The sequence below is a fragment of the Triticum dicoccoides genome, chromosome 2B (genome assembly GCF_002162155.2).
Source record: "Triticum dicoccoides isolate Atlit2015 ecotype Zavitan chromosome 2B, WEW_v2.0, whole genome shotgun sequence".
Taxonomy (NCBI): Eukaryota; Viridiplantae; Streptophyta; class Magnoliopsida; order Poales; family Poaceae; genus Triticum; species Triticum dicoccoides.
Genome location: NC_041383.1, coordinates 533,310,910 through 533,323,955, shown reverse-complemented (window position 1 = coordinate 533,323,955; position 13,046 = coordinate 533,310,910). Strand labels below are relative to the sequence as shown.

At 31.7% G+C, this 13,046-nt stretch overlaps 1 protein-coding gene and 1 long non-coding RNA gene across 2 annotated transcripts; both read right to left on the bottom strand.

Moving 5' to 3' along the window:
• Window positions 1-5,547: 5,547 nt before the first annotated feature.
• On the bottom strand, window positions 5,548-8,325 carry LOC119367968. The gene is made up of 5 exons (XR_005176476.1): window positions 8,149-8,325; window positions 7,943-8,041; window positions 7,735-7,866; window positions 7,519-7,622; window positions 5,548-5,621 (listed from the first exon to the last, which is right to left on the bottom strand). It is a non-coding gene; the product is annotated as an uncharacterized LOC119367968 (long non-coding RNA).
• A 291-nt stretch (window positions 8,326-8,616) lies between these two features.
• On the bottom strand, window positions 8,617-10,092 carry LOC119360984. Its single transcript, XM_037626400.1, has 6 exons — window positions 10,087-10,092; window positions 9,810-9,959; window positions 9,669-9,719; window positions 9,277-9,381; window positions 8,942-9,191; window positions 8,617-8,822 (listed from the first exon to the last, which is right to left on the bottom strand). Exons 1-6 carry the CDS (start codon window positions 10,090-10,092, stop codon window positions 8,617-8,619), a joined length of 768 nt encoding a protein of 255 aa, XP_037482297.1.
• Window positions 10,093-13,046: the final 2,954 nt, after the last annotated feature.

Below are 13,046 nucleotides of genomic sequence, written 5' to 3'. Positions count from 1 at the left end.
ACTAATTTTGAATTCCAGTGAACTAGTTTCTTTTTTGTGAACTAAAAAATGATAAACTTAATTAGTTTTTGTTTAATTTTGAATACAAGTGAACTGGATTTGAATATTGTAAACTAAAATTTGATGTAGTAAAAGCAAATTAAAAATTGATGAACTGAACTTGACAAATGGTGAACTACAAATTTGGTGAACTTAATTTGTTTTTCCTTAGGATTTGATTAATTTTGGTTCGAATCTAGTGAACTAAAATTGATGAATTCATTTTGAATTTTGTGAACTTTACTTTGAATACAAGTGAACTAAATTGTGAATCAAAGTGAAATTGGGATTAAAAAAGGGATGAACTATACTTTGAATACAAGTGAACTAAAATTTGAATTCAAGTGAAGTGAATTTTGAATACAAGTGAACTGAAATTAGAAAGTGATGAACTGGATTTGAATGTTGTGACCTAAAATTTCAATGTTGGTGAACTAGTTTTGACTATGAACTAAATTGTTTTTAAATGAGCTATTTTTTAATTAAAAATCCAATGTAGTAAATGCAAATTTAAAAATGATGAATTGAACTTTAAAATTGTGAACTACAAATTTGGTGAACTTAATTTTTTTCTTTAAGATTTGATTAATTTTGGTTTGAATCTATTGAACTAAAATTGATGAATTCATTTTGAATTTTGTGAACTATACTTTGAATACAAGTGAACTAAATTTTGAATCAAAGAGAAATTGGGATTAAAAAAGGGATGAACTGGATTTGAAAAAATGGTGAACTAAAATTTCAATGTTGGTGAACTAGTTTTTAATGTGAGGTAAATAATTTTTTTGTGAACTACTTTCGAATAGAAATTTGATGAAAGGACTTCAAATTTAGATCACTAAATTTTGTGAACTAATTTTCGATGTTGACGAACTAATTTTGAATTCAAGTGACCTAGTTTTTTTGTACTACAAATCTAATGAACTTAATTATTTTTTCTTGATCTAAGTTTGAGATTTAATGAACTGCTATTGATTTTAGTGAACTAAAATTGATGAACTCACTTTCAATTTTCTGAACTATAAAATGAATATAGTTTCACAAAATTTTGAATCCACGTGAACTAAATTTTGTGATCTATGTTGGTGAACCAATTATGAATTCAAGTGAACTATTTTTTTGTGATCTATGTTGGTGAAGTAAAACTTTAATCTTGGTGAACTAATTTTGAATCAAGTGATCTAGTTTGTTTTTTGTGTGAATTCAAAATTTGATGAACATAATTTGTTTTTTTGAACTAATTTTATATTTGATGAACTGAGTTTGGATTTAGTGAATTAGAATTGATGAAGTCAATTTGAATTTTGTGAACTGAATTTTCAATACAAGTGAATTGAAATTAAAAAGTGACGACCTAGAACTATAAATGATGAACTATATTTGAAATAGTGTGGAAAAAAATTCAATGTGGTGAAGTAATTTTGAAATTGAACTAATCATGAATTTTGAATACAAGTGAACTAAAATAAGAAAGTGATGAACTGGATTTGAATATTGTGAACTAAAATTTCAATGTTGGTGAACTAGTTTTGAGTGTGAACTTATTTTTTTTGTGAACTAAATTTGAATTAAAATCTGGTATAGTAAATGTAAATTAAGTGAACTAAAAGTTCAATGTGGGTGAACTAATTTTGAATTGGAGTGAACTAGTTTCTTTTTTGTGAACTAAAAAAATGATAAACTTAATTAGTTTTTGTTTAATTTTGAATACAAGTGAACTGGATTTGTATATTGTGAACTAAAATTTGATGTAGTAAGTGCAAATTAAAAATTGATGAACTGAACTTTCAAAATGGTGAACTACAAATTTGGTGAACTTAATTTGTTTTTCCTTAGGATTTGATTAATTTTGGTTCGAATCTAGTGAACTAAAATTAATGAATTCATTTTGAATTTTATGAACTATACTTTGAATACAAGTGAACTAAATTTTGAATCAAAGAGAAATTGGGATTAAAAAAAGGGATGAACTGGATTTGAAAAAAAGGTGAACTAGAATTTCAATGTTGGTGAACTAGTTTTCAATGTGGAGTAATTTTTTTTTCGTGGACTACTTTCGAATAGAAATTTGATGAAAGGATTTCAAATTTCGTTCACTAAATTTTGTGAACTAATTTTCAATGTTGATGAACTAATTTTGAATTCAAGTGACCAATTTTTTTTGTGTACTAGAAATCTAATGAACTTAATTAATTTTTCTTGAACTAAGTTTGAGATTTGATGAACTAATATTAATTTTAGTGAAATAAAATTGATGAACTCACTTTGAATTTTGTGGACTAGAAAATGAATACAGTTTCACAAAATTTTGAATCCGCGTGAACTAAATTTTGTGATCTATGTTGGTGAACTAATTATTAATTCAAGTGAACTATTTTTTTGTGATCTATATTGGTGAAGTAAAACTTTAATCTTTGTGAACTAATTTTCAATCAAGTGAACTAGTTTGTTTTTTGTGTGAATTCAAAAATTGATGAACATAATTTGTTTTTATTTGAACTAATTTTATATTTGATGAAGTGAGTTTGGAAGTCAATTTGAATTTTGTGAACTGAATTTTTAATACAAGTGAATTGAAATTCAAAAGTGACGACCTGGAACTATAAATGATGAACTATATTTGAAATACTGTGGAAAAAAGTTCAATGTGGTGAAGCAATTTTGAATTTGAATTAATCAAGAAATACTATTGAATACAAAATTTTGATGAAGTTACTTTAAATTTAGTTCACTAAAATTCCTGAGCTAAAAATTGTGAACTAAAATTGGTGAACTAAAATTTGTGATATCTATTGGTGAACTAATTTTGAATTCAAGGGAACTAGTTTTTTTGTTTGAACTACAAATCTAATGAACTTAATTTATTTTTCTTGATCTATGTTTGAGATTTCATGAACTGATATTGAATTTAATGAACTAAAATTGATGAACTAAACTTGAATATCGTGAACTAAAATTTGAATTCAAGCTCAGTAAATTTTGAATACAAGTGAACTAAAATAAGAAAGTGATGAACTGGATTTGAATATTGTGAACTAAAATTTCAATGTTGGTGAACTAGTTTGAGTGTGAACTTATTTTTTTGTGAACTAGATTTGAATTAAAATCCGATATAGTAAATGTAAATTAATGAACTAAAATTGATGAACTCACTTTCAATTATGTTGGTGAACTATTTTTTTTGTGATCTATGTTGGTGAAGTAAAACTTTAATCTTAGTGAACTAATTTTGAATCAAGTGATCTAGTTTGTTTTTTGTGTGAATTCAAAATTTGATGAACAGAATTTGTTTTTATTTGAACTAATTTTATATTTGATGAACTGAGTTTGGATTTAGTGAATTAGAATTGATGAAGTCAATTTGAATTTTGTGAACTGAATTTTCAATACAAGTGAATTGAAATTAAAAAGTGACGACCTAGAACTATAAATGATGAACTATATTTGAAATAGTATGGAAAAAAAATTCAATGTGGTGAAGTAATTTTGAAATTGAACTAATCATGAATTTTGAATACAAGTGACCTAAAATAAGAAAGTGATGAACTAGATTTGAATATTGTGAACTAAAATTTCAATGTTGGTGAACTAGTTTTGAGTGTGAACTTATTTTTTTTGTGAACTAGATTTGAATTAAAATCCGATATAGTAACTGTAAATTAATTAAACTAAAAATTCAATTTTGGTGAACTAATTTTGAATTCGAGTGAACTAGTTTCTTTTTTGTGAACTAAAAAATGATAAACTTAATTAGTTTTTGTTTAATTTTGAATACAAGTGAACTGGATTTGAATATTGTGAACTAAAATTTGATGTAGTAAAAGCAAATTAAAAATTGATGAACTGAACTTTCAAAATGGTGAACTACAAATTTGGTGAACTTAATTTGTTTTTCCTTAGGATTTGATTAATTTTGGTTCGAATCTAGTGAACTAAAATTGATGAATTCATTTTGAATTTTGTGAACTATACTTTGAATACAAGTGAACTAAATTTTGAATCAAAGTGAAATTGGGATTAAAAAAGGGATGAAAGTAAAATTTCAATGTTGACGAACTGATTTTGAATTCAAGTGAATTAGTTTTTTTGTGAACTACTTTCGTATAGAAATTTGATGAATGGACTTCAAAATTAGTTCACTAAATTTTGTGAAATTGTCAATGTTGACGAACTGATTTTGAATTCAAGTGAATTAGTTTTTTTGTGTATGTTTATAGATGAAGAAAACACAAACCATCACAAAAAGTGAAAGTTGACACGTTTGTAAATAACACAGATGCATGAAGAAAGTATAATGACGAGTACTCACTTGGAATTCTAATCACATCATTATTGAAAGCACAAGAATGCATTTTCAGCAATCATGTTGCATTTTCATCGCATGCGTAAGGCATTGTGTAAATGAATGACCAATCAATGGTTAGAACCAAAGGACGATCAGTACCTAAGTATTAACATTGTATATCATTTCTACTAGTTATTAAATTTGAAAGATAAAAAGTATAACTTTGAAACCTGGAAAAAGCTAAAAACCAGCTAAAATTAGACATTGTCAACTTTTTATATTTGCAATGACAAAACAAGGATTCACTTAGTATGCATGTGATGCCAACATAGATAGTATGTAGTGCACGAATATATAGTTTCACGTTTAGCAACACAAAAAGATACACTTACTATGGGCAATGATTGCAAGACAAAAACTATGTAGTTCATGAAGAGTACCATATCCAGAAAAAGAAGATTTCCAACATAGACGCTATGTAGCTCGTGGTAGCAAAAAGTTTAAACATCTAGTACCGTGAATCTACTACCATATGATTACAGATGTAATTGTTTGAAGACATGAAAATACATGTTTTGTTCCAATCAGTTACACATTGAAAACTGTTTGCGTATGCATCTTGCGGAAAAGTCAATTTGGTATTGGCAGATCTCCTTCTTTCAGCTTGTTCAAAGTGCTTTTGAATAACTTGAATGCATAAATCATTCTGTACTTCAGAATGTTGCCCTGTTTATAAACACAATATAGGCACATTATGAGAAATAGAAGACTAAAACTTGAGAAAACATCTAAAGTAGTTTAGAAGAAAATTACTAACTGGTTATAGGAGGTGCAGAGATAGTAAACAGTAGAAAAACAACTGACTAATCAAATGGCCATAACAAAACCTAAAACATTCTTGGTAAAAGAAGGATAGATATAAACAAAGTCACACTTTAGAAAAAAGAATATAGCATGATGGAATGTGCATAGACAAGCGCTAGTTTTTTTTTAAAAAGACCATATGATTAGGCCTAGTATTTAGTCTTGGAACATAGCAAAGTACCCCAGGAACTGTGGCACATTCAAACAAAATCAAAAGAAAAAGCCATTCCTAGAAAAGCTAAAAACAGGCAGCAAATGTATCGAGCTTCCAAAACATGAAAATGAGCTACTTCACTAATTTGTTTTGGATACAGGTTTGCACATACAAAAAAAATAAGGCAAATAGTTTTCAAGTTATACCTCATTGAAACTCTTCATAGCTTTGCCTTCAAAATTCTCCATGTATAAAGGCAGATAGTGGCCTGAGTCATGCCTACATAAAGAATAGAAAAACACAAGAAAAAAATGAGAATGAGTATTGGTGTGTTATTGTCAACATTGATGAAGTGTGTTGGGTGTGAAGGAAATTTGGGTTCGATCTACTTTGGGATGTCACTGCCAGTAGAAATCTGAATCTGGTTTGCTTGCAGTTTCAGGTGGTGTTGCTACTACTATTAGTTTTTCTTTCTTCCGGCATCAACCGATGGATGTGCAATTCAGCCTTGGAATATAAAGCCTCGCAAGAAAAACGCTTGATGTGCCAGTCTTGGAGTAGTTTGGGATAACTGACAGAGGGAGTTTGTAAAATTTAACTGAATTTTACTTTACGAGACATGCTGTATAATTTTCAGCTCTATATTTTAGATTGTAGAGTTGGAGGTAAATAGGAAGTTAGAGTTATGGAGACAAACCTTGGAATCGAAAGGGTTTAGGCTTAGTAGAACTAAAACCGAGTACATGATGTGCGGTTTCAGTACTACTAGCTGTGAGGAGGAGGAGGTTAGCCTTGATGGCCAGGTGGTACCTCGGAAGGACACCTTTTGGTATTTGGGGTCAATGTTGCAGGAGGATGGGGGTATTGATGAAGATGTGAACCATCGAATCAAAGCCGGATGGATGAAGTGGCGCCAAGCTTCTGGCATTCTCTGTGACAAGAGAGTGCCACAAAAGCAAAAGGCAAGTTCTACAGGATGGGGTTCGACCCGCAATGTTGTATGGCGCGGAGTGTTGGCCGACTAAAAGGCGACATGTTCAACAGTTAGGTGTGGCGGAGATGCGTATGTTGAGATGGATGTGTGGCCACACGAGGAAGGATCGAGTCCGGAATGATGATATACGAGATAGAGTTGGGGTAGCACCAATTGAGGAGAAGCTTGTCCAACATCATTTGAGATGGTTTGGGCATATTCAGCGCAGGCCTCCAGAAGCTCCAGTGCATAGCGGACGGCTAAAGCGTGCGGAGAATGTCAAGAGAGGGCGGGGTCGACCGATTTTGACATGGGAGGAGTCCGTTAAGAGAGACCTGAAGGATTGGAGTATCGACAAAGAGCTAGCTATGGACAGGGGTGCGTGGAAGCTTGCTATCCATGTGCCAGAGCCATGAGTTGGTTGCGAGATCTTATGGGTTTCACCTCTAGCCTACCCCAACTTGCTTGGGACTAAAGGCTTTGTTGTTGTTGTTGTTGTTGTTGTTGTTAGAGTTGGAGGTCAGATTCAGCTCCACAATTTAATTGAATTTTATCGAGAGAAGTCATAAACTCCCTCTACATTGGCCATTCCTTAAAGAAACATGACGCAGCAAAATTCAGAAAAGGACATCCTCAAGCCCTTGTGGATTATTCTTCTTTTCTAGTCTAAATAACTCACTGAATTTTCATTCTTATTCATACTGTCAAAAAATGAGAGTTGGGAGTAGTAGTTGTTGACTGAAAGTTATGCCCCCAATGGCAACATTGACAGGAGTACTAAAAGTAGAAGAACATTACTATATTGCCAAAATTATTTTTGACAGTGGTTGTTGTTAACTAAAGGTTAGGGATGGAATTAGAATTAGAGAGAACAACCACACATTGAAACAACAATGGGCATAGAGTATGCTTTGATGTCCAATGTTCAACTACTGTTAGCTTGAGGTGAACATACAATATGCTTAACTGTATAACTGTAAATTTGCCTAAAATATATGCTTTAAATGAACATACTGTACGATTAGCAGAAAGATAGTGTTTCAAAAATAAAATCTATGGTAAACAAATCACATCAACATTTCGAGTACAAGTAGGTAGAAAAATAGTACAGTGGTGGAGGGAAAGTATGGAGAAATATGTTGAATAAACTTGCAGTTGAAAATTGAATAAATATGCAAACAGAAAGAAGAAAAATGAACTTACAAGAGACAGTTTGTTGGGTAAGGGCCTACTGGTTGAAGCTTGAAAGAGAATATGTTCTTGAATGGCATTTTACTCAGCTTGCAAAGCATGTTGTAGTTGGAGAGCTGTTTATTATAGGTATAAACACAGTCAGACACTTTACTTCAGATGTGGTACAGTAGGAAAAAAATTGTTTCCGTTGAAATCAAAGGGTTTTATGTCTTGATAATTACTTACCAAGTTATAGACAAGTTCTTGTTGGGTAGTATCTAGAATAGTACCACATGGATCAAAAAAGTGAGATTTCTCAAACAGAGAGTTGATGGAAAGTAGAACCCAGTGATTTGATTTTATGGTAGGGAAGTATAACTGTTCAGCAAGAGGAAAAGCAGAATGAGTATTAAAAAAAGAATAGATCTTTTGAATAAGTTGATATTTTTCTTACCAAGTCTTGTTTCCAGATGCTTTCTTCTGAATTAATCCTGTCAAATTCTCGTATGCAACTAATAGGATCAAATGACTCAGGAGGAACCAACAATTTATTCTGTGAACAAAAATGACAAAATTAATAAAAAATCTCAGTTTCAATGAAAGAAAAAAGAAAAAATAGTAAAAATATAAGCAAATAGGAAGTTTAGAACAAAAACTCACAGTAAAGTACGAAGTGAAACATTATTTCTTGATATAAGGCTTTACTTCAGATGACATCTTTGATTCATAGTTAAGAACTTGAATAAAAGAATTCATCACTTCATCTCCAATCTCACCCCTCGCTTTAAATGAATTAAAGTAATTGTCATAGCTTACAGGGAAACCCTCAATATCAACAAAAAGAGTGCTGCACAGAATAAAGAAGGAGAACTACTATTAATTAGAGAAAATGGATCAAAGAAATACAGATTAACAATAAATTAAAAACATATGCAACACTACTATGGCCAAAACAGAAAAATTTAAAACATTCTTTTTGGTCTAAAATTATATGAACTACAAAGTTTTACATCCGAACTAACTTTGGTTGAACCAGAAAAATGCTGGTATTTCATAATTATTTTCCTAGGTAGATGTCTAAACTAAAAAAGTTCTCATAAATTAATTAAATAATTAATAATAAAATAACTAAAGGACTAAGAGAATTAACCATTCTTGAAAGATAGGCTTCCTCAAATATTTGGAGAAGAAAATGTCCACTTCTTGAGATATTTTCAGTTTCTTTGGTGCATCAGGAGATTGAAGTTTAGCTGCTCTTTTTTTCCTGTTCTTCTTTTCAATTGTATTAGGTCTTGTACTTGGTCCAGCTTCTGCATTATTCAATGAAGAATAGCCTGCAAAACACACAAATTCAAAATAAGTTTCCACATAAAATAATGGAATGTTGCTCAGAATCATATTACAAAAAAATGAAACCCATGGAAAATTTAAAAAATATTGTTGGAATTATAACCTAGTTGGACAGAAAACTCCATGTTCATTGGAATTCCTTCACTTGTATCACAGTGAGAGGCTGGTATCTCTTCGTTAGTCGCGGCAGCAGGAGTGGTAGGAGAATCATCATCAATAAGAATTGGAGTTCCTTGAAAACGCTTGACTCTTTCATTTCCAAAGGCAGAACTGATGAGTATAAAACTTCTTTTTGCATTAACTTCAGTGGAAAATTTGATATCATCTGCTTCAGCTGATAGAAAAACTACTTCCTGATGAGAAAGAAAAATCAAATGTTGTTGTAAGTTCAATAAAAATTATGATTATGGAAAGAAATTTGAATGACTTGAAGCAGACCTTAGGTTGTGAAGTAGTTTCTTGGTGGACAGAGTTGGTGTTCACATTTGAAGTATGAGCTGGGAATATTGGTGTTTTGTACACCGAATTCAGGACAAAAATGTTCTGGACATAATGAAACACACGGAATTCAGAATATCAATAAACTACCCAAAAGAACAAAAAAGCTACATGCAAGATTCATCTCAAAAAATAAAGCTTCTTTGTAAGTTTGATAGCAAAAAAATTCACTATTGTAACCGCTATTCGTCATGATCAGTCGTAAAAAAAGTGAATGATATTATCAAACTACCAACAAATCTGCAGTAAATCCTTAACAGTCAATAAATACACTATTTATCCACTTAATCTATAATATATAGTCCACCTGTCTTGAATACAAAACAAAATACCTCAAATTTTGGTCCGATTGGCTCCGGCTTAAGGACATCACTGGAGGGAACCTGGATTACAGAAATTGATAGTAAACAGGACACTACTATCAAGAGAACACTTAGATGTGAACTAAAAAAAGACACAACACAAAAAAATACCTCTGTTTTCAAATGTGGCTCTGGTTTTGGTTTTAAATCTGCTTCAACTTTTGCAGTGGAACTGGGAATTTCTGAAATGGTATGAGGACTTTTTGAATCAATTGACGTGTTCTCATGTAGAGCTTCAGGAACACTATTTGCATTGTTGACCTACAAATGACATGACAAAAAAAAGCTATATAAAGATAAAAAAATACAAGGAAGAATAAACCAAATTGAAAATGATATAATCTACTCATAAAAATTACCTCCACATAAGGAGTTGAGTTAATCACACCATCATCGTCGGGAGCATTGTTAATAGGCCCGACATTGTAATATGGGGTATGTGATATGTCTCGCAGCTACAAATTGCAGTTGAGCACATGATGAAAATAAATACCAGAATAAAGAAGATAAGTCAAGAAGGTATATACAGTATACGATACTTACTGGTAAAACACCAAAAAATTTCCTAGACTCATAATTCCTATCAACCAATGCAAGATACTTGAAATCTTCTGTCTTAACATGACATATCCGTGGAAGAGAATAATCCACAGTAGACTGATGATTATCAATAAAATCGAAATCAACAAAATCCAGATAAATGATCTACCATTTAAAAAATAATAAGGTCAGTAAAAATATAAAGGGAATACAAAGAAAATAGGGCAAGTGATGATTGAACTTACTCCCCAAATAGGAAGACATCCCCCAATATATGAAGACTTGTTCATTTCCTCAACACTTGGTCTGTTCATGATCATTTCTAAGTGACGCTCTGACTCCTCACGCATGAAATCCAGTGCCAATTGCGCAAAGTCGAGAGAAGGAATAGCAGAAACATCTCTTAGAGAGTACAAGAACTTGGTGTTGCCAAAACAGTATGACGCAGGGCACAAAATAGATGATAGAAAATAAAATGTGAAGCTCCTAATAAAACCATCTTCTGTCTCATCACTAAGCATCACCTCCTCTATTTTATTAATTAGCATTTTGTTCCGATGATCAATATACTTGTTCCTCAACTGTGTAACCTCTGCTTTCACTTGGGGATCATCGCTACTGAATACAAAAGGCTTGGTGCCACCAGGGAAATCGAAAATTTTGTCGACCATATCTTTAGTAATCTTGATAACTTTATTCTTATGCTTGAAACAGGGCTCTTTAGTTCCAAACATGTGTTGATCTATCCATTCAAGCAGATTCATGGGGATTTTAAGTTTCTTTGGCATATGAAGTAGAGCTTCCATTTTGTACTTTCTCACATGGCCTAACTGAATGTCACTAAACTGCTTCACAGTTTTTTCCCAATGCTTGAAAGACAGTCTGGTAATGTAAGTAGACTTGCATAACTTGTGAGGGAATACCCGAGCTACGAAAAGAAAATAACAACAACTGATAAGACGGTGCAAATACTAGAGATTAAAAAAATATGGAATTTGAAATAAGCATAATCTGGAAGAATAAAACAAAAAACACTGCAGAACCACCAAAACAAGCAGATACATTGAACTATATATGAACAATGATTTCAAGAAAAATATCAGAAGAAAACATGTAACTATCAAAGAAGGAAAAAATGATCTGCACATAAATAAATAAAAAACATAGACTAAGCATTCACAGGACAAATTTACAAACGAATAGATAAACATCTGGTAACACCAAAAACATGACACACATATTGTTTTTCCAACAATATAATGTACTTGCAAACTATACCAAATTTGAAAACTACAAAACTGAATGGAGAAAAACTAACATACCACCTGAGTCATTGCGGAGACCTCGTGGCGGATATTCAGTTGGTTCCTCACCTTCTGGTTCATCAACTTGGGCAACCCCACCTCCTTCTTGGGCTGGAAAATACAGATTGAAAAACAACTATCAACAAATGAGCACTACTTATGAATCTATAATATTGCACATAATATAGAAAAGCATAACATACTAAAGGGATTGCACAAGAAAGCTCAGAAAAACTAGAATATTCTACAAATTCAAGTTCTAGTTGAAAAACAAAAACATTAAAGCTAGAACAAATCTACATGTGTCATAAGTATAGCTGATTCCAAGTTCTAGATTCACTGTATTTATGTGAATGTTTTGAGCGGGTATCTATATCTTTTTTTATTTGCTATTATTGAAGAACTAACATGTGTAAAAAATAGTTGAAGTAGAACAACATATTTACTAAGGGGGAATTTGCCAAGAAACAATGGCATACTAAATGGCTCAAGATGAAGTTAACTAGCTAAAAATATGATGCAAACACACTTATAGCACTTAAAAAAAGCGTTTAGATAAAAAATATTAGTTGAACAAGGACTGCAGATCAAATATGAGAAGGAAACATGTTACTGTCAGAGAAGGAAAGTATGTGATCTACAAATAAATAAATAAATAGACGCAGACTAAACATTCACGGGACAACTTAAAAAGGAATAGGAAAACCTCTGGTAAGACCAAAAACGTAACACACAAAATGTTTTTCCCAGCAAATTGACCTACTTTCGAACTATACAAAATTCGAAAGCTACAAAAACTGAATGGAGAATAACTAATATAGCACCTGAGTCATTGCGGAGACCTTGAGGGGGATATTCAGTTCGTTCCTCCCCTTCTGGATCAACAACTTGGGCAACCCCACCTCCTTCTTGTCCTGAAAAATACAGATTTAACAACAACTATTAACAATGAGCACTACTTATGAATCTATAATAATTGCAAATAATAAAGAAAACCATAATATACTAAACAGATTAGACAAAGAAAGTATAGAAATACTAAGAAGAAACAACTACTTAACGATCTACACAAATCTGTGAAGATCCCTGTATTCCAAATCCATTTATTGTATATCAAAATAGACACTGTCAAACTAGATTCAAGTGACTTCCAATCTCACATGTATCACACTGACTTGGACAGAAAATTTTCTTTAAATGTGAAAAAAAATCCTTTAGTCAAATCTGGTATTATAAAATCCTTCTATACGAAATCCCCTCATAACTTGAAAACTTTAGTACTATAAAAACATTATATTATTATACAAGAACCCTTTCTGGAACAATTAAACATCATAACTTGACTAAACAAAATCACGCTAAGTAGCAGAACCCCTAGTTATTGTTACACAGATGGCAGAGGGACACGCACCAACACACGGGAGATGCCATCCGTCACATGAGATGGATTTACACGCATGAACAGGATACATTTATACACAAGCAAAACAGGAGATCTAAAAAA

Bases quoted from the DNA above. Each gene is read 5' to 3' on its own strand.
- LOC119360984 (XM_037626400.1), bottom strand. The intron at 9,192-9,276 runs GTCTGCTTCAAG...CTTTCTCATCAG, and splicing joins AAACTACTTCACAACCTAAG to GAAGTAGTTTTTCTATCAGC. The intron at 8,823-8,941 runs GTTATAATTCCA...TGTGTTTTGCAG, and splicing joins GGAGTTTTCTGTCCAACTAG to GCTATTCTTCATTGAATAAT.